This window comes from Zonotrichia albicollis, chromosome 3, assembly GCF_047830755.1.
Source record: "Zonotrichia albicollis isolate bZonAlb1 chromosome 3, bZonAlb1.hap1, whole genome shotgun sequence".
Lineage (NCBI taxonomy): Eukaryota > Metazoa > Chordata > Aves > Passeriformes > Passerellidae > Zonotrichia > Zonotrichia albicollis.
This window is the reverse complement of record NC_133821.1, coordinates 25396633-25418114: the sequence shown is the minus strand read 5'-3', so window position 1 is coordinate 25418114 and position 21482 is coordinate 25396633. Positions and strand designations below refer to the sequence as shown.

The window sequence follows — 21482 nt, the reverse complement described above, 5'->3', positions numbered from 1 at the left end:
TTAGATCCACCCCTCGGTCTCGTGCCCACTTATAGGTGGCATCTCTACCCTGGTGGCCTGAGGCATCGTGGGCCCATCGTGCTAAGAATAACTCTCCCTTATGCTCCCAGTCGAGATCTATCTTCAACTCCCCTATCTTTGCAGCCTGATGTACTTGCTGGTTGTTTTGCTGCTCTTCATTAGCTCTACTTCTGGGGACATGGGCATCTACATGGCGAACCTTCACAGGTAACTTCTCTAACCGAGTAGCGATATCCTTCCACTCTTCCGCAGCCCAAATTGGTTTTCCTCTGCGCTGCCAGTTGGCCTCTTTCCATCTCTTCAGCCATCCCCATAGAGCGTTGGCTGCCATCCAAGAATCGGTATACAAATAGAGCCTTGGCCACCTCTCTCTCTCTGCAATACCTAGGGCCAGTTGAATAGCTTTGATTTCAGCAAATTGACTGGATTCACCCTCTCCTTCAGTAGCCTCTGCAACCCGTCGAGTGGGACTCCATACAGCTGCTTTCCACCTCCGTTTCATCCCTATGACACGACAAGAACCATCAGTGAATAGGGCGTAACGCGTTTCTTCTACTGGCAACTGATTGTATGGCGGAGCTTCCTCAACCCGGGTCACTGGCTCTTGCTCCTCATCTGCGACACTAAAGCTTTCACCTTCGGGCCAATTTGTAATTATTTCTAGAATCCCAGGGCGATTTAACTTCCCAATCCGAGCGCGCTGCGTAATGAGGGCAATCCACTTACTCCAAGTAGCACTGGTGGCATGGTGGGTAGAGGGAACCTTTCCTCTGAACATCCATCCCAGCACCGGTAGTCGGGGTGCGAGAAGGAGTTGTGCCTCTGTACCAATCACCTCTGAGGCGGCTTGGACTCCTTCATAGGCGGCCAAGATTTCCTTTTCTGTTGGAGTATAGTTATCTTCAGACCCCCTGTAGCTCCGACTCCAAAATCCCAATGGTCGGCCTCGGGTCTCGCCAGGTAGCTTTTGCCAAAGGCTCCAGGACAGACCATGGCTCCCGGCTGCAGAGTAGAGCACATTCTTCACATCTGGTCCTGTCCTGACTGGACCAAGGGCTACAGCATGAGCGATCTCCTGCTTGATCTGGACAAAAGCTTGCTGCTGCTCAGGGCCCCAATGGAAGTCGTTCTTCTTGCGGGTAACCAGATAAAGGGGTCTCACAATCTGACTATACTCAGGGATGTGCATCCTCCAGAAACCTATAGCACCTAAGAAAGCCTGTGTCTCCTTCTTATCAGTTGGTGGGGACATGGCAGTGATTTTGTTAATAACATCCGCAGGAATCTGACGCCGTCCATCTTGCCACTTCACCCCCAAGAACTGAATTTCTCGGGCAGGTCCCTTGACTTTGCTCTTCTTAATGGCAAATCCGGCGTCCAGGAGAATATGAATTATCTTCTCTCCTTTCTCAAACACTTCTATTGCTGTGTTCCCCCAAACAATGATATCGTCAATATATTGTAAATGTTCTGGAGCCTCACCCTCTTCTAGTGCAGCCTGGATCAGTCCATGACAGATGGTAGGACTGTGTTTCCACCCCTGGGGCAATCGGTTCCAGGTGTACTGCACTCCCCTCCATGTAAAAGCAAACTGAGGCCTGCATTCTACTGCCAGAGGGATGGAGAAAAACGCGTTAGCTATATCAATGGTCGCGTACCACTTTGCTGCCTTGGACTCCAGCTCGTACTGCAGTTCCAGTATGTCCGGTACAGCTGCACTCAGTGGTGGAGTCACTTCATTCAAGGCACGATAGTCCACAGTCAATCTCCACTCTCCGTCAGATTTTCGCACGGGCCAGATAGGGCTGTTAAAGGGTGAGTGGGTTTTACTGACCACCCCTTGGCTCTCCAGCTCTCGAATCATCTTGTGGATGGGGATCACAGCATCTCGATTCGTCCGATACTGCCTGCGGTGCACTGTTGAGGTGGCAACTGGCACTCGCTGCTCCTCTACCTTCAAGAGTCCTACTGCATATGGGTCCTCTGATAGTCCAGGCAAGGTATTCAATTGTTTAATACCCTCTATCTCAACTGCGGCTATTCCAAAAGCCCACCTGAATCCCTTAGGATCTTTGTAATAGCCATTCCGGAGAAAGTCTATGCCCAAAATACACGGAGCCTCTGGACCAGTCACAATTGGATGTTCCTGCCACTCCTTCCCAGTCAAGCTCACCTCAGCTTCCAACAACGTCAACTGTTGTGATCCCCCCGTCACTCCAGCAATGGAAACAGGTTCTGTCCCCACGTGTTCCGATGGCATTAAAGTACATTGTGATCCAGTGTCAACCAATGCTTCATAGTCTTGTGGCTCTGATGTGCCAGGCCATCTGATCCACACCTTCCAAAAAACCCGGTTCTCCCGTGCCTCTTCCTGGCTGGAGGCAGGGCCCCTCTAAGCCAGATTGTCCTTCTTTCCTTGGGCATATGCCTTGGAAGTTCCTTCAAGGGGATCGGACATGTCATCGTCATCGTCATACTTAACATCTCGGCTACGAGCGACCGGAGCTGCTATCTTTTTGGTTATACTTTCTCTTCTCTTCAAATCACGCACCCGTTGTGCCAAAGCAGCGGTGGGTTTTCCATCCCATCTTCTCATGTCTTCTCCAGACTCACGCAGGAAAAACCATAACTCAGCCCGTGGGATGTACCTTCTCTCCCCATCAAAGGAGCGCCGGCGTTGGACACCAGGGCTTCTAATTTGTACGGCTGAGATTTCAATAAGGTCCTCCTTAATCTCTTCCCGGAGTTTCTTATGATTCTCCTCTATTTTGTCTTCTAGTTTCTGCAGTCGGGTTTCCACTGCTGCAATTCTGGCATGAGTTGGGCCATGCACAGCATCTGCGTACGCTCGAAGCTTCTTTGCCATATCGAGCACAGTCTCATATGTATCATCTCGCTTCATTATTGCTAGGGCGGAAGCGTATTCAGGTGGCCCAAGTCGCACAAGTTTCCTCCACATTATCGGAGTGCATGGTACCAGGTCCGGATTCCTAGTTGTTGTGTCATCTGAGAAAACGAGCTCTGCGACCGCCATCTCTCTCAGGCGTTGGATCCCCTGTTCTATGGTCTTCCACCGTGTCTGCTGCATATAGAGATCATCAGTACACAGGTACCGTTCTGCTACGCTTCTTAGGACCCGTTCCCAGAGGCTGTGAGGGTTAGCCCCCCTCATCACACCTTGATCAATGGCAGGATCATGTGACAGGGATCCCAAATGCCTCACTTCAGTACCATCCAAAATCGTAACCTCCCCTGCAGCATCCCAAAGGCGGACTAACCAACTAATAATAGATTCGTCAGGTTGTCGGCTGTAATCCTTTCTTAGGCCTCTGAGGTCCTTCAGAGAAAAGGAGTCAATATTGGCTCCAGATTCTGTGCCCCTTGATGTGGCCTCTGATTTTGGTGAGGGTCCTTCTTCTGCATCATCGTCATCATCCTCCACCTTCCGATCGGTCTTGTCTTTACACTTTCCACCTCTTGTATTAGCTGCAACAGCCATGGTTTGGGGCCTATTGTCTGATTCAGCTGCTAGCCTGGAGCCTGGGATGTTAGCTGCAGCCTGGGTCACTGGGATAGTAACCAACTTATCTCCCTGTTCCCTTTCTGCTATCTGCTGCTCCACAGTATCTAGCAGAGTACGGTAAACAAACGCCAAGGCCCAGCTCACTACAGTAATCCTTTCTTCCTTAGTATTACCATGGCACTTCTCCCTCAAATACTTTGCCACCTCGACTGGATTCTGAATTTGATCAGATGGAAAGTCCCAGTCTATAGGATCAGAAAATTCCTTTAAAGTGTGGCCCATATCTTCCCATTTCCCACTCCAGTCAAGATTTTTCCTGCTTTGTTTTACTCCTGAATCAGGAGTCTCTCTAACCCCTCTAGAAATCTCAGCTTTCATTTTATATACACTCCAGACAGTATAGACAAGGCTTAATAAATTAAATGCCAGAAAGATGGTTTCTTTCAAACTCAGGGGAAAGTCAGTATTTTCTAATAGAGATGTCAACAATTTGTAGGAGAAGAAGGAAGACAAAGGCTGAAAAGCCCCTTCCTCTTCTTCTCCCCAAACAAACTGAGTACACAACCATGACAACAATCCATACATTCCTGAAATAAAGTCCAGCACTGTTATCCGACACATCATCACACATAAGGCCAGCACAATGATTATTCTGGTTAGTGCCCCCCGCTTACAAAAGCTACTTATTAGGGACAACATCAGAGCTATTTTGGGGTAAGGAAATAACCCTAGGGACCACAAAGGTATTAAAACTTCAAAAGCCCCTAGGGACCAGAAAAACCGGCAAGCTTCCACTCCAAATGACATTATGAATCACCAATATGCCCACAAAACAACCAAAACCAAAATATTATTGTTATAGGTTTTTTTTCCACTGTTTTTGGCCTCCGCTTTCCCGGCCAACGCACCAAAAATTTATTGTCCTGGTTTAGGACAAATTAGGGGAAATCTCCAAGAGGGAGCCCCCCAGAACAAAACAAACCTCCAACCACCCCTCCCCCAACACCGGGTTCGGGAAGGAATTTCTCGGAGGAGCAAAGTGGAAAACAAAACCTATTTATTTACAAGTAACAAAAGAACACTCCCCAACACAAGAAAAGAAAAGGGACCAGACTGTGTTGTGGAGGGCGCCGAATCTTCTCTAGCAGGCTTCGGGGGTCCTGGAGCTCGCAGGTCCGATCCGGAGCCGGTCCAGTATCTTGGGGGAGGGTAAGAAAGAGAGAGAGAGAACAAAAGAAAAAGAAAAAAAAAACAGCGCAAAAGCAAAAAGCAAGCAAGCAAGCAAGCAAGCAAGCAAGCAGCAGCTAGCAAAAGCCAAGCAGCCCAAAGCCAAAAGCCAAAAGTGCCTAGTCACACCCCCCCCCCCCCCCTCCTCCTCTCTTCCCCATCCCGCCACAGCCAGACTGCCGGGGGGGGGGGGGGTGGGGGAAAAGGCACAGCTGCCAGACATAACACACGATATTGGGATAAAGGCTGTCACCCCACGACAGGAAGAAATAAAAGATGGTGCAAAATGGTCAAAGAAACTTCACTGAAAAAAAAGGCTTGCAGACTCTTCAATATTTCATAGAATCCACTGAGTTGGAAGGGACCCATGAGGATCATCGAGGCCAACTCCTGGCCTTGCACAGGACACCTCAAGAAACACACCATGTAATTTCCATAACTTTCTCTCAAAAAGCAATTCCTGTACTAGAGGGTAGGACGTGAGCTGAGGAGAGAACTTGTACCTCCCAGAAAAAAAACAAAACAAAAAACAATAGAAAATAGTGTTTTCTGAAAATAGTGCTTTCAATATGGAATTTATTTCCTCTTAAAAAAAAAAAGCAACTGACTAAAGGTTTCCAATTTACAGTTATGCCATGAGGACAGAAATATATGTCCAGACAAGAGACACTGGAGTTAAGTACCACACTGGCACCAGATTAGTGGAGTGCCTGGGTGAGAGCAGAGCAGAACAGAGCAGAGCAGAGCAGGTACCCCTGGCTGCACCCACAAGGCTCCTGAGCACCTTGTCAGCTCACAGCCTCCTGGAATAGAAGGTCAAGAACAGCATCTCAAATGGACATCCCCCAACTGCCCTTTCATTTTTCTCCCAGCAGCCTGAAGACCCTGACCCCTTGGAGCAAATGCCAAGTCTTCTATCTCATCAGGCTTACCACCAGGATCCACATCATTACAGTGGCAGTTGTTGGAATGCATCACATTTTTTAGTCTCAGAGAGTGCAGTAATGGATCTTTCATATTCCTACCTTAAGAAAACAATCCAGGAAGAGAGTTCCAGAATGCATCATGGCTATTGTGAGGAATGGGAACATCACAGAAAAACAAGAAATGTAAATTTTGACACAAATGATTAAAAAAATGACCAAGAAGATGTTCTGACAAGCAGTAATTATCCAGCACTACTGCTTCCATCCCTCTTGTTGTGCACAAACAACAACAAAGGACCTGGCACATTTTTAAGTCTAAAGTAAGGCTTCTGTAAGACTACAGATTTCTGGCAGGTTAAGGGCTGAATACTCATGGTTCATATAAATCTTCTGATACCTGTCTCCAAGAAAATTAATATCAGATTTCCTTGATTAAATTCCTGCTATGAGAATGATTTGACCTCCTTAAATCCAACTGCTCTAACAAGCTTTACATGGGACTAGACATTCACATCCATGTAAAATAGGGCAACCCATAGCAGGGACTGGGAGAGGTGTTCAGTGAAGACAACTTCTGCACTGCTATTGGAAAATACTAATACTGGGGGATTTGCTTCAATCCTCCATTTCCTGGGATGCCCTGTCAGGAACAATGTGCCACAGCCCATGGCACACTGCCACAAGGATGAAGCAAGCTCCAGCTGCAGCACCATAGGGAAGAAGGATCATATGGCAAAGCAGTGCCTTGCAAGGAAGCCCAGCCTTTGGGTTTGCCCAGGGCAGTACTTCTTCCTGTGGCCAACAACATCTTCAGGGTGAAAAAAAATTAAAATTGTCATTTCTTCTCTGAAATGGTGCTGTGATGCTTCAAGAATTGTCAGGTTAGTAGTGCCCTCATGTGCTGATGCTAGCTCCATGTGTCACAGTGAGAGAGAGCAGCACAGAACCACAGAATGTTAAAGGGTTGGAAAGGACTTTAGAGATCATCCAGTCAGAATCCCCCTGACATTTGCAGGGACAGCTCCCACTAAACCAGGTTACTCAAGGCCTTATCCGGCCTGGCTTTGAACACTGTCAGGGTTGGGGCATCTACAACCTCCCCGGGCAACCTGTTCCAGTATCTCACCAAATTTCATCTCTTTCAGCTTGTATCCATTGGTCCTTGTGCTACCACTACAGTTCCTGACAAAGCCCCTCTCTGGCCTCCCTGTAGGCCCCCTTCAGATTCTGGAAGATTGCAATGCAACCTTCTCTCCTCTGGGCAGAACAACTTTGGCAGCCTGTCATTGCAGGGGGTGTGCTCCCATCCTCTCTGTGGCCCTCATCCGGACTTGCTCCAACAGCTCCATGTCCTTCTTGTGTTGGGAACACCAGAACTGTACACAGCATTCCAGGGATCTCACAAAAGCACAGGAGCTAAACATATGATGAGGGATAAAATTAAACTACAGAACCAGCCCACAGGAGACAGTCAAGATTTTCAGCTTCCTTGAGACATCAATATACTACTTTAAAATTGAAGTATTTGGGGTTCTGGTGCACTCAGATATTTCAAAGAGATACTTAGACCTATAAATATGCTTTTGGTTTCCTGAGTTGAAAGGAGTTGGGATGATTCTAACAGGAAGAAATGCAAAGTTGATCTGCTGGGCAAAAGACATCCCTACAGAACTGTGTTTGTCTCCTTTCATTTTGAAGGTGAGCCAAGGAATGACCAAATTTTGTGGACATGGTTACAAATAAATTGGTTAAGAAGAAACTCCACCTGCAGTTTCCCAGAGGGCTGACTAATCCTTTCCTGCTTGGATTGTCTGCATGGCTGCAGTGCCTGGATTAACCAGCCAGTCATGACACACTCACGGTGCTCTCCCTCAGGGGTGGCCACATCTCACTCTGAGTGTCCTCCTGCAAAATCCATTGTGTCCCTCTACCAGGAGGGATGCTTTGCAAAGGAAGGCAGCTGCTGCTATGGAAGTGGAGCTGCCTCTTCCTAGCGCTGGTATCTTTCCAAGATAGATTCCTCTGAGGCAAGAAAGCAGAAAGTAAAAGGGAGACTTTAGCATTACGTTATATCAAAGCTAAGTGTAAATATATATTGCTGAATTAACAGTGGGGAGATGGACAGTATGTAATGTCTTGCTGCAGTAGCCAAGGGAAAACATCACAAGTCCAGGCAAATCTTGGCATGTGGAGTTATAATTTTCTAACTATTAGCATCCAAAGAGCCAAGATAAAGCAACAGGATCTTTGTAATGAATTTGCCAGACTTTGTTCAGGTTTGGGATGTAAATTCAGGAAGGACAAAGTAAAGGCAAAAAGGAGGAGTAAGAATCCAGAAGCATTTTGCTGAGCTTCGAGCAAAGGTTACCACCTGCCATGAAAGCATTATCCTGGCCCAGCACCACCCAGAATTACTACAAGTAAACTGCTGCCAGAAAAACATTTATGGCAGGACCAAACTCCTAGCAAGAACAGGTAGCCAGCTCTCACACAGAGATCACTGGGGTTATAAACTCACCTCTCCTCTTCCCCTTTCAAGCCAAGACTCAGAGTTGCCTGTCATCAGTTCTCACATGATGTGTGTTCAGAATTTTTCTTCCCCTATTCAATTTTGCTGAAAGAGAGCATGACTAAAGTTGTTTTGATTGACCCATTAAATAAACATGAGTAGGACAGGGCGTGCTAACAGAGAATCATGTGTGTTTTCATGAAGGGAACTGACTTTTGGATTTATGGATGTTGTCAAAGGCAAGCCTCTTTCAGACATACTAATGCTGGAACAGACTCTACATTTTTTTCAGCTCCAAAGGGATTACTTTAACAAAATTTGCTCTTCTTCTGGATTTTTTCCTTAACAGCTTGGTTAGAAGAAAGGAGGAAACCAATCCTTGATCTGCATGAAGATCTCCTCTGTTTGGTCCCACAGTTTGGGAGTTACTAAACAAGGAAAGCTGCTATGAGCTGCAAGGTAGAGAGAGAATGAAACAAGTCCCTATAAGCTATTAATTTAGGTATGAAACAAAAAAAAATTAAAAATAGAAAACAGCTAGTTTTAAGGACATATTTAAGGTTTTTAATGGATCGGAGAACATGAGAGGAAGGGGAGTGGGAGAAAAATGTTGCTTCATATCATGGCTGTAATAGTTGGTAAGTGTTTCCAGGCTGGAAAACAAATTTAAGCAACATTTTCACCCACTCTGGAGTTTTTAGACTGCTACTCCATTCAAACAGCAGCAAAATTTTTTCCCTACAATAAGCACCTACTGGGTTTGTCTACCTCCCTATCTTCAACCCATCTGAGCCTTCACTAATGGAAGTCTTGTTACACCAGAAGCCTCGATGGCAGTGCTCACGTACATGTACACAAGTGTGCAGCGCAACACGCATACATGTACACACATAAACTATCAAAATACTATTATAAAGCGAGTGTTCCTCCTCAACACCCCTCCTCTGCCCACCCCACCTCCCTCCCCTTCCCCAGGCCAGCATATTTCAAAGCAGACTGGAACGGAGCACTTCCAAGAGCCACCCAGCCCCAGGTCGCACTGCAAAGGTCTGGGTGCGTTGCCAAGTCCCTGGGCCGCCTCGAGGACTGGTCTCGAGTTCACAATACTGATTCCTTGGAGTCAGGGTCTGCCGTGCTGCTTGTGTTGGAGACTGGGTTTTTGTGGGTTACCAAGGGTGACGTTTCTGCTTCAGACTTGCTGTTAGCAACTGCTTCTACGGTGACTTCCTTGAGCTCCTGCTCTCTCTCTTTCTTGTCTTTTTCATTCAGGTAATTAAGGATGCCCGCTCCCAGGGCATCCCCTTCCACATTCACAACTGTGGTGGTTCGGTCCCTGGTGAAGATCAGAAACAAAAACCAAAGCAGCAGGGTTTTAGTTTTAAGAGAGTTATAACACAGTAACGGGAGCTGATTCACCCCTGCCAAACCACAAACATCAGTGGCACCAGACAAGGGAGATGTAGTTATTACAGGTCTTTTCCATACAAGTATCATCTCAATTTCAGAACTAAAAATGTGCACCACAGCAGGTTTAAGGTCAGTCAAACTTACTATCAGCTGGTTCTGGTCCCTCTGTGGGTTGCAGCAATGGTACTGCTCTTTCTCAGGCATCCTGCTTTTCACAGGTCACCTCCTTCCTCTTCCCTTTCTGCAGGCCAGCATTTTTCAAATGCATGTTCAGAGCAGGAACTTACTTCAGGCTTATCCAGTAAGTGACTCAGAACACCCAGCTCTCTTTTCTAACTACTGTGACTGGTATCTTAATCCAAGCACCTACTTAAGGGATCCTTCCAAAAGCAAGCAGAATGACTTCTATTCTCTGCATTTGTTCCCCATAGCACCTGCCCTAATTTTTGGTCCTATAACACTAAACTCGTGTGCCAGGGCATAATGGAAGAGATTTATGAGTCACAAAGATGAACAATGTTCTCATGCGGCTTTTGAGACTTGCTAGTCATTCTGCAGCCTAGCTTTAACAGAGGATCAATTTGTAATTGTGGTCCTCTCTGGTAATTAAACAGCTGGCATTGAAGGAAGACATGGGACTCCTTCCTCCCTCTTTTCCCCTTTTGTTACAAGGCTGAGCTCCTTGACTAGAACACTGCTGACCACAGAGGGATGCTACCTATTTTAAAAGGAAGGCAACCAGCACCACACAGGCTGAGAGCAGCCCAGAGTGAAAGGATGGGCAAGTTTTTCACTCTTACCTCGAAGCACTTGCAAGTATAGGTGTGGAACACCCAGCCACTACTGTACTTCCTTAGGAAGACAGGATAAAAAGGGCTAGCCAGTGATTTGCCTGTCTCTCCTGTCCTCTGGAGGTGGCTGATCCCCAAGAGGTTACAGTAAGAAAGAGTGATGACCATAAGGAAGCTGTAGGAACAACCTCCACAGATGTGTGCTGTGTGGGAAGGGAAGGTAATACAGCTGCCACATTCCCCAGGCTCTGAAATTCAACGGTGTCCTCAGGCATCCTAATTTCCACATCTGCTGTGGGAACGCACCACCTACACAGAGAGGCTGTCCAAACCAGGAGCTGCCCAATAACTCACCAAATGGAAACAAACTATCTAAGCAGGATCCAGATCACTTGACCCATACTGACCTCTTACCTCCCTCCCCAAAGATGGAAAGGAAAGGTGGTGATGCTGTCTGCTAAACTTGTGACACTCAGCAGTGTGCTCCAGCCATGAGAGTGCCCAGGGCAGTCCCAGGTGTCACAAACCCTCTGTGTCCCTGCCCTGCCAATGGACAGCAACCCTCTATGACACTTGTGCTGGTGCTTTGACCAGTCTTGAAACTATTAAAAAAGTTCAAACAATAGCTGACAAGAGTTTCTGATGGAAACTGCTTCCCATACATGACTAAGGAAGTTTTCCACAAGTGGTGTTCAGACTAATTTCCTTTATCCTCCCCTGCCCTTCTGGCGTCCAATTAATTTCCAGCAATATCAACACATTTTAAATGGACTTTTAACAACCATTCTAATGGGAATTAAAGCCAAGAAGAAATACATTTCTACAAAGGCTGAATAAAAAAGCTGAAGAGGGATTTCAGCATACTGACTACTTTAAATGGGAAGGCACCACCTTTTCCTTCTCCATCATAAGTTACCTGTCCCATAGGGTCTTACTTTCTACTGGGTTATATTCTGTACTTTGACCATGTTTCCAGGTAAACATGCTACAAGGATGCTGTAGTGATGTGGATGTCACTCTTTTCCCATGTAACAAGTGACAGGATGAGAGGAAATGGACTCAAATTGCACCAGAGGAGATTTATATTTGATATTATGTAAATCTTTTCATGGGAAGAACTGTAAATCATCTGAACAGACTGCCTATGGAAATGGTGGAGTCCCCATGACACAGCTTAATGGGGAGCACGGTGTGTGATGCTACATTGACAAAATCTGAACGTTTTTTTCCAGCCTTAGCCATTGTAAAATTCATGTTTCCATGCCTCCCAAGAGCAGGTAGGTGGGGCCTGCAGTACTCACACGATCCAGTCCACGGCCAGGATGAGGGACAGGTCGTTGGTGGGCAGCCCGATGGCCTCGAGGATGATGGCGATGGTGAGGACGCCTCCGGCAGGGACGCCGGCCGCTCCCACGCTGGACGCCGTGGCCGTCACGCTGCAAAGACACGTCCGTGCCTGTTTAGGGGGCTCCCAGCTCTCCTCTGCTGCACTCTGCCACCTGCTTCCCACCATGGGAACTGTAAACAAACGCTCCAGCATGGGACACGCCGAGCGTTCCCTTCCCAGGCAAACCCCATCCTGCTCAGCAGGGATCCGCAGCAGTTACCGTGGCGATGGCTCTGGGGTCAGCACCAGGACTGCCTTCTCAGGATAAGAAACAACCAACACAGCTGTATCCTGCTGCCTTACTAACACTCCCAGCTCCAGTATGCTGGGGGACTAACAGCTCCTGACCCCACATGTACAAAGGCAAACTGCCATGCAGGGCACAGCACCTTCTCTGTCTCTCGTTTGCATCCCAACCCAGACCCTAAACCAGGAGCTGGAAACCTGCAGTGCCTGTGCTCACCACACCTTTTTGTGTGCACATGTCTGCAACTGAGCTCTCCTTGGGCTATCACTGCATCATCCTCAGACCTGTCTTCACACCTGATTCACTGAGAGAGTACCTGAAAAGCTAAATTGGCTACTCACCCAAAAAAAAAAAAAATCAGTGCCGCAGCCCCAGCCCTTCCTTAAATAGACAAACAACATACTGGGAAACATAATCAAAAAGAAAATAAAACCTGGCCAGGAAGGATAAAAAATGCCAGGAACCAGCCCTAGGAGGCATGTGGTGGATGTAGCTGTGGCTGCTGGGCACAGTGAGGAGTTTACAGAACTGCTTGTAGCATCCTCATTTAAGGGATTTTGAGGAGAGAAATGAAGATAATGACACTTCATGGGATATGGGGCATTGGAGGATATTCCAGGCATAGAGGGAAGAGAGTCTTAGAAGAGGTAGGACTGGGGGGATGGAGGGGATAATGGAGCAAAGCAGTCAGGAGGGGAACAACAAGAGATCTGATCAGGAAAGCCAGCAATGTGATGGTAGGAAGAACAGAGATAAGCAGGAACAGAGTCCTTAGTACAAAATTCATACATAAGGAATCAAGGAGCTGGCAGGAGAATTTTCTAAGACATTCAGAGGGGGAGTCAAAGGCTGCTTTCTGGGCAGTGCAGAATGCCTCAATTACCCAGCCTAATGGTGACTGAAGGATGGAGGAGTGAGATGCTTAAGGAAGGAGAGGAATTTCATATGAGAAAGAGCTTTAAACAGCTCAAAGACTGTTTCAGAATTCAATTACCCCTCCCAGGTTCCACCTTTCATTAAATCGAGACTCTGGCAAATCTTGTAAAGGTTTAAAGACTCCATCCTTTAATCACCCTATAATTATGTTGCATAGCAGTTTGTAAGCTTTAGGTCAGAGATGTGGAATGCTAACTGTTAGCTATTAATGGAGAGACCACAGCTTGAATGTGTCTGGGGGCCAGAAGAACGTGGCTGCAAGCAACTTACAGAATTGTGAAGATCTGCCCAGGGTTGAGGTCGACATTATTCAGCTGAGCAATGAACACAGCTGCCATGCACTGGAAAATAGCAGCTCCATCCATGTTTACAGTGGCCCCAATGGGAAGGATAAACCTGCTGATCCTCTTGTCAACCCCGTTGTTCTCCTCGATACACTTGATCATGGACGGGAGCGTGGCTGAGCTGGAAACAGAGCAGGAGAAATGACACAGAGCACCAGGGTGCTCTGAATGCCCCATCACTGTCCCATGGCTTCCATGTTGCTGGCCTGCTGCACACAGGACTGCAGTCAAGGCAACAATGCCCTTTTACAGTCCCTCTCTGGCATGATGGCAATGAGGGACCCTCCTGGTTGAGTTTTGAGCAGAGGTATTTAATAATCTGCTTTCATCCAGAAATAGCTGATAAGGACTTTAATCTCCCAGAAGCAAGAACTCATGACTTTACACAGTGTGCAGCATTACATGGCTGTAGAATGAACAAGTCTCAAACTACAAACATGCAGTAACAGATGCAAATATAGCAGGGGAGGTTGGAACTAAATGATCTTTGAAGTTCCTTCCAAGCCAAACCACTGTATGATTCTATGATAATATAAACACCACAGATGCAACAGCAATCTCTGTTAATGCTGCATTAGTACCTTCTCAAATGAACAGAAAAATAATTAAAAATAAAACACCACTCTTGGATTTACTTCTTGCATTATAAATTAGATGGTTTTATTCATAAACCCTCTCCTACTATGCAGAAGGAGAGAGTTTATAAATAGTACTTCAGCTCCATCAGCAGACATGCGACTGCTTTTGGGGATGACCTGGAATGATTTTATATAATATGTCATCTGATCAGGTGTTTGTACCTGAGAAATGTGTAAGTGACACGCTCAATCATTTGGTCATGACAAATAAAAGCTGATCAGATATTTAAAATAAATAATGTTAAATGCCTTTACACTAACAAGCAAGTCTGCTTTGCTCCTACAAAATTAGTCTAAATTTGTTCCAGGTTCTTCTGAACTTAAAAAGTAAACTTCTGAGGACAAAGTCACTCACTACTGACCCTCACTTCACTAAAATTGAAAGGACAGCTGGCAGGATCATTTAAAGGCAATTTTTTTCCCCACAAGATATTTCCAACTAAGCATCATGCTATGGCTTCAATATTTGAGGAGTTATTTTCAACAGCTGATAACCAGCACGTGCTGTGTGGCAGGCTGATGACAGCAGTGAGCATCTCTGTGCTCAGAAGATTCAGAACTCTCTCCTTTCTGCAACCTCAGGAACAACAGTCACACCTAAAAGTAAAACTGGATACAGCCAGTTTAGGGTGACAAACATAGCCAGGCTATAGTCTCAGAAGTGGCACAGAAACCCACCTGGAGCAAGTGGCAAAGGCAGTGGCAAGTGGTGTGATAAGTCCTAAGAGAAAACGATACGGATTTTGCCGTGTGGCTGCAAAATAAATAAGTGGCAGAATGATTCCTCCGTGGATGACGTGGCCCAGGATAGAGGCAAAGATGTATTTTCCCAGACTGGTCACCAGAAGCACAATATCTTCCATTTCCACAATCTTGCTCCCAACAAGGAACATAATGCCAATAGGTACATACCTGTGTAAATGAAATATTGATTGTCATTAAGTAAAACCAACAAGCCTTGGAAAACACGACATTTTCTGTCCTGGAGATAATATTCCCCTAAACAATCTGTTGCCCCTACTGAAGGGTAGTTCTTTATTCACCACACACTCAGGTTAGGCAAATCTGGAAGGCTTTTCTATGAGTCTTGTTTGGTGAATGGTAAGCATTAAATTTTAAAAGGTCTGTTCACTTATGCCCTCAGAGACAGGGCAAGGAGAGTGCCAAAGGAAAGGTGAGTGGGAAGCAGAAATGCTGCCAGGAGCCTCCAGGACAAGACACCAATGAGGAGAGGAGGGAAGGGAGCAGCATCACATCACTGGAGTACAGAGAGGGGTCAAAGAGTTGGGTTTCAGACATGCAGAAACTGCCAGCAGGAGTACAGAGTCAGGTCATTAAAATCACAGACACACTGGGTGCCAGCTCTGTGGAGGTTAAGAAAAAGCTGTGCACATACCAGAGAGCTCAGCTAAAGGCTGCTGATGTATGTGCCAAAGACAGCAATTAACTCTGCTATTTGCCTAAAAAGGACTAAGTTAAATGATCAGGCTCCCAGAGCTTTCCCCAAGCCACATCCATGCCTCCTATCTAGAAACATGCCACGTCAGCATTTGTTTGAAGTCTCCTTTGTAAAGGACACGTGGAGCTGCTCCAGGGGAAGGGCCACCTGCAGGCTACAGCCACACCTCTGGTCCCAGTAGCCCTGAAAAGGCTGAACTGCCCCTGCACCAACAGCACAGCAGCTCTAAACACACTGTTGAATCACTGCAGGCCCAGGGCCTGCTCCTTCCTAAGCCCTACTGGGGTGTTTGTGTCTGAGTACCCCTGCTGATGCTGTCCACACTTGATCCCTTTCTTCTAAGATTAAGAAATACTAAAAGACCACCCAGCTCTCTAAAATCCTGCCCCAGGAAAACTTGTGACTAAAAAAGATTTACCTGTACATCTCAGGAATAAAGAATCCAATGCCCATGTTCAGAGAAGCTGATTTGTGGAGTCAGGACAAACTTCAGAAGGTTTGGTTCAGCATGCAAAGGTCTGGAAAGGTGGGCAAGCCTTAAGGCAGCTCAAATCACTCAGTTTTTCCTGGCCTGCCTCTCGCTCAGTGGTTCTACAGCTCCTCTGTTCCATGCAGAGAGCATCTCCCTATGTCCCAGATGTGAGCATCCTCTGTCCTCCCTTGACCAAATCTCTAGGGGAGCCTGTGGAACATCCCCCACTGAGCCTCTGCAATTCTGCCTTTGAACTGTGTTTCTGAGGAGCCTGATTAGCCAGATCCAGCTGAGCCCTGGTCCTGCACAAGCTCTGAACACTGCATTCCTCCCCTTGAAGAGGGAGGCTGGAGAGGAAAGAGCTGAAAGCTAAGACCCAAGTGCTGCTAAAACACAAGAGTGGCTGTTGAATGGGACCAGACATGAGCTCAAGCTGCCCTTGCTGCTGGTGGTATGGTTTCACCATTCCAAGGTATCCCTTGGGAAGCACATGCAGCTTTGCAGATTTTGAACAAATACCAGGACTACACAAGAGCCTTAAAGAAGGAAAGAGAACAAGTAAAGGTTTCGCGGTTAAGGGTCAGCAGTGGTCCCTATAATCCACAAAATAAAGGATTACATACCAACTGATTGGCTTGAAGTGCTAGCACTGTAATAAGCTGAATGCATGAACTGCCTCTTATCAGTATTCAGTGTCCAAGGAATTACACTCAAGAGCAAAAAGCTTAAGCTGCTTGGAGACTGAATTTTTCAATCCCTTATGATACCAACTAACACAGAGATCTGCCTGTGTAAAATCAAGTATTTTGTTAAAACCCCTCTACTTCTTAGGGAGAGGAAAACAGTAGGAATGAAAAATGCAGAATGAAGGAAGAAAGAAACATGTTTAAATATACATTTAATATATGCATTTAAAATACATTTAATACATTAGGTACATTTACAGCTTTTTCACCAGCTTCGGAAAGGGAGCAAGAAATGTCCCACTGTTAATTTGTTTGCTAGCTATCTTTATGAATATGAATAGTTTAAGGTTTGTATGAGAGGTGTTAGTACTGTTGGTTTCAGAGGAGCAGCCTAACTCCACAGAGCTACCAAGGGCAGCCATGATACTGCTCTGAGGCCCAGGCTCATCCCATCTGATGGAAAACCCAGCCAGGAGGCTGCTCCTACCCCAGCTTAGGTGGCCTGAACCACTCTCTAGAGGTGCCTGCCTCCTCCAAAGCTGGTTTCTCGCCTAATGAGAAAGTTTAGTGTGCTCCAGCTCCTAACTAAGAGACTTTTTTGGCATCAAAAGCTTTGTGGGATTGATCAGAGCACTAGTCAGCCCATAAACTTTTCCAGACTCCAAGGAATCAAGTGAGATAATGTATTTGCTTATTAATAGGCAAGAGAAAAAAAATCAGCATTAGGAAATACTGAGTTTTCTTTCCACTAAATAATCAAAATGGAGTCCTGGAGAGGATTTATAGGCAACCCTTTGAAGTTCTCCAGCCTGATACCTTAAGCTATGAGTGATTGTCTCATTACAGGGCACAAGCAAGGAGAGAAGACCCCATGGTGTGACATCACAGCATTCGCTTTTGCTGTGATGAGGGATCTCACAGGAAAGAGCTGGACAGAGAGATGAAAAGTGAGTTTGCTGGTCTGAGCACAACACTGCAGTGCAGATGTTTCTGCAGCCACACACTTACCACATAATCCAGGTAACCAAGACCATTGTTGCCTCATTGAATGAGTTAAAGAAGCGAATCAGATCTTCCCCCTCCGGGCCAAGCTTTTTCAGTGCCACTCCTAAAACCAGAGCAAACAGCACCAGTCCCAGGATGTTCATCCCTCTGATATCAGTACCTACAGGGACCTGCAGAGACAAAAAAAGAAGGCTTGTTACATGTGAGAATAGGACAAAACCCAACAAAAGGGTCATTTTGTTGCTGTCTGATTGATCTGAAATCAACAAGCAGAGCCTATTTTGTCAGAGGGAATCAAGGAGATCTGGATGCAGCTCAGGTACAAACCTGCCTAGTTATGAGCTGGCATGGATTCACTGAGAAGGAAAGGGCCTGCCCATGTGCCCTTCAATATAATAGCTGTGCTCTCAGTGACCTGAACAAGAAAACTCCCCAGTTTACTCAGGACTTTAGTGCAATGATGATACCAAGGTGAAAACCATGAGAAAACAACAAATGTTATGAAACAGAAGGAGGGGAGAAAGGCAGAGAAAGGCAGCAAACCGTGGCAACCTACTCCTTCATTTGTCCATGTCAGCTGTGGGAGATAGGGAACAGAAGAGAGATACCTGTTCCCCTTCTCAGAAATCTGTCACTGCCTGGAAAAGAGAATAAAAACAGGATCCACCTATTGACAAAAACTAGTCTGCCCACAGGTCTGCTCTGTGGTTAGTCCTTCACAGTTTGCTTCTCAAAGAGAGCCAGAGCTCTCTTTGGCAATGCAGTATCATATGAACTGAATGAGTACTCTTGTGGCTACATAAAAATATAATTGTTTTGACAAACTGGGTTTTTTTCTCTCCAACTTGGCAGTACAAACATGTCAAATCGTTGTTTTATTTGGAAGAATTTCCATAACAGATGAAGTTTGTGTACAAGTTTTGGCCTTTTGGCTAGTTTAAGTGGACACTAGCTCAATGCTAGGAAAGAAAATACATTCTGAGCTAAAAGTTTGAAAGTAGTATCAACTAAAAAACTCAGGATACTGATCTGCTAAATCTGATAAAACCAGCCTGCTTAAGATTGATGTTTTTTCTGGAAGTACACTGCTGAACTGGACTGTCTCTCAATGGCAGGTGGAAATAAAGTCCTGCAGGGAAAGGGATAAAATGTAAATTATACACAAAAGCAGGAAGATTAGACTGCTGTTAAGGGAAGTGTTTACAAACAGTGAAGGTGCTCGCTTTCTTTATTCTCTAGGTAAAAAAAAAAATAGTTATAGAATCTGCAATTTTTATGGTAGTTGCTTGTTTCAGGGTTAAGCTGCCACTTTATTTATTTGATTCCTGATTGAGAGAACTGAGAACATAGACAGATACTAAACACGAGGTACAGTGTATCTCCAGAGATGTCTGAGGAAACATGCTGTCACACACGCTAACACTTTTCTGTCTGGATAGTTTTGGCTATATTGTGTTTTTTCTGAATGAAAGCTCTAAACTCTTCTGCAGCTAGAAAAGTAAAGACAAAACAAATTACCCCCTCCTATGAGCTAAACAAACCATCTGTGCATGTGGGATGTTATAAAATAACATATATCATTCTATACTGGGTTTGTTTGATACAGGGGTAATATGAAAAGTGCAGCTGGAACTGAATTTTACCATAATGGGCCCAAACCATTCCTCAAAAAAAATTCTAAAAACAGTGAATACTCTCTTGTTTTGGTTCCCATTCTGGAAAAAAAAGGGTATAAAGCTTTGCCATGAAACAGAATTTCAGTGTTTCAGTGCTTTAAGAGCCCAGCATTCCAACCTGGATGTTGCTGGGAGAGAAACTCTGTGCTCTCCACAATGACAGTACATGGACCTCGGGGAGGTCTCTGTCCACCTTGCTCCCAGCACTGTGGTAACTCCTGCTGCTGTTCTCCAAGTGCTCACACTCACCAGCACTGCAAGCCTAGATTCTGTGATCTGGGGACCCCTGACCTCTTGGTGACCAGAAGCTGACTGTGTGTGTCACTGCCAAAAGCTTGTGAGCTGTATCCCCCTACCTTGCTGCCATCCTGTCCCCGTTTTCAGGCCTTGCTCTCCCTTGTCTCTCACTGATTTCTTTACAACACACAACACTCACCATCACCTCCCAACACTGCAGATGTAGGCAGGAGATGCACCACTTCCCTAGAGTAGAAACTTATTGCAAGAAATTTCTCCCTGCAAATCCAGGGCATGATCCTCAGCATTGAGGGAATTCTACCTCATTGCAACACCACACGGAACGAGTCCAGCAGAAAATCTTCAGCGGAAGATCCTCACAATCCCAGCCTCTAAAACTGGCAGATGCTGAACAGCCTTTTTGTATTCTCACACAAGAGTGCATCACCCCAAAGGGGCAGCCAAACCAAGCAGCATTTTGGACACCAAACAAAAACAGCTTTAATGAGAACTTTGTTCCTGGACAAACTACGGGACACGTTATTGTTTGACTGAAATTATGCATTCTCTTAGGAAGATTCATGGAGCTCTTCTGGTCCTTGAATCTCTCTGAAGATCCCATTGTTTGTTAGCTCTTGAAACAAAATGCTTATCAAGGAAACAACTGCTGACATTGAACAGTCCCAGTAGTAGGTGGCTGAAAAGAAAATGCAGCCATGTGATGTGAGGAAGAAGAGCAACCACTGGTTTGTGTATTTTTACTCCTGTCCAAAGAGGAACTGAGCCCCCCCAGGCTCCCTGTGCTGCAGATGGTAAAGTGAGATAGTCTGTGCCCCAGGAAGTCTTGCTGCCAATGAGACAGAGAGGATGTAGCCATAAAAGCTGGGTAAACATGAGGTGAGCATGTGAAACAACAAAAAAGGACATGGCTGAGCAAACAAGTACATGTCCCACTGTTCACTTCATCAGTGAGAGAAGACAGAGCCTAGTAACCAGTGGTGGGGGGGAATATAATCAATGGAAATTTTTGCTCCACACTATTCATATGGAAAGTTGAAAGAAAATATTTCTCCTCTACACTCAAATATTCTGCTGATGAAAGAAAAAAGTAGATAGGAATATGATCTTATTCCTCTGGAACCAAACTTCTGTCACTATGACATCCAAAATTCATACTCTTCTTTCCAAACTTAATCCTCATCTATCCATAAATACTATAGCTAGACCAGTACTAAAACTGAGGTAACAAAACTGAGATGATGCTCTCTTTTTATTTGGTCTGTTCTTCCCTAGAGACAGTAGGGCGTCTTCTGGAATTAAAGAAGCTCAGTCTGGTTTTGCTCCAACAACTTAAAAAAGGTTTTGGAAAAATAATAGCAGAAATAACCTTTACATCATCACAACTGTTGGCAAAAACAGGCAGCAGTGGCATATTCAGAATATTTTTTCTGATGTTACATCAAACAGGAGACTGATAGGCAGGAAAAAGAGAGAGGAAAAATGAAACAAACAATGTTGCATTTTAAAGGGCCAAAAGATGCATTCTTATCTCTTAAGGAAAAGTGATGGTGTTGAACAAGCATTAAAAAAGTACTTGACAGCAGCACCATTTTCAATGGATTTGGTTAGCCTTAATCCATGCTTGGTTGCTACGGAGCCCATATCAAACCTGACAGTGAAGATAAATAAAAGATTTACTCCCATTTCACTTACCCTTGCTTAAATGTCAAATAACTCAGCACTCTGCAACAAACACACAAATCCAAGTGCACCTTCCTACAGCCTCTTATACCGAGCGTGTTTCAGCAGCACGAAGCTGCAGGGGCGTGCCCTGCCCGAGGGCACACAGACACAAAGCGCTCCTTTGGGATTCCCAGTGACCGCTGCATCCGTGTCACAGTGTCACACATCCGTGTCACACGGGGTGACCGCGGAGCCGGGCTAACGCCACCAGGCAGGGGGAGCTGCCTCCTCCCCAGCAGAGCTGCTCA

The 21482-nt window shown here is 45.7% G+C and overlaps 1 protein-coding gene across 1 annotated transcript in view; it reads right to left on the bottom strand.

Moving 5' to 3' along the window:
- Positions 1–21482, bottom strand: part of SLC1A4 (solute carrier family 1 member 4) — a 40477-nt gene that overhangs the window by 6618 nt on the left and 12377 nt on the right. The window contains exons 4-8 of the mRNA XM_074537009.1: positions 17582–17748; positions 14635–14868; positions 13245–13439; positions 11706–11840; positions 5030–9539 (exon numbers count right to left, since the gene is read on the bottom strand). Of these exons, the coding sequence (XP_074393110.1) occupies positions 9305–9539; positions 11706–11840; positions 13245–13439; positions 14635–14868; positions 17582–17748 (966 nt within the window). The 3' untranslated portion in view covers positions 5030–9304. The remainder of the gene's footprint in view (positions 1–5029; positions 9540–11705; positions 11841–13244; positions 13440–14634; positions 14869–17581; positions 17749–21482) is intronic.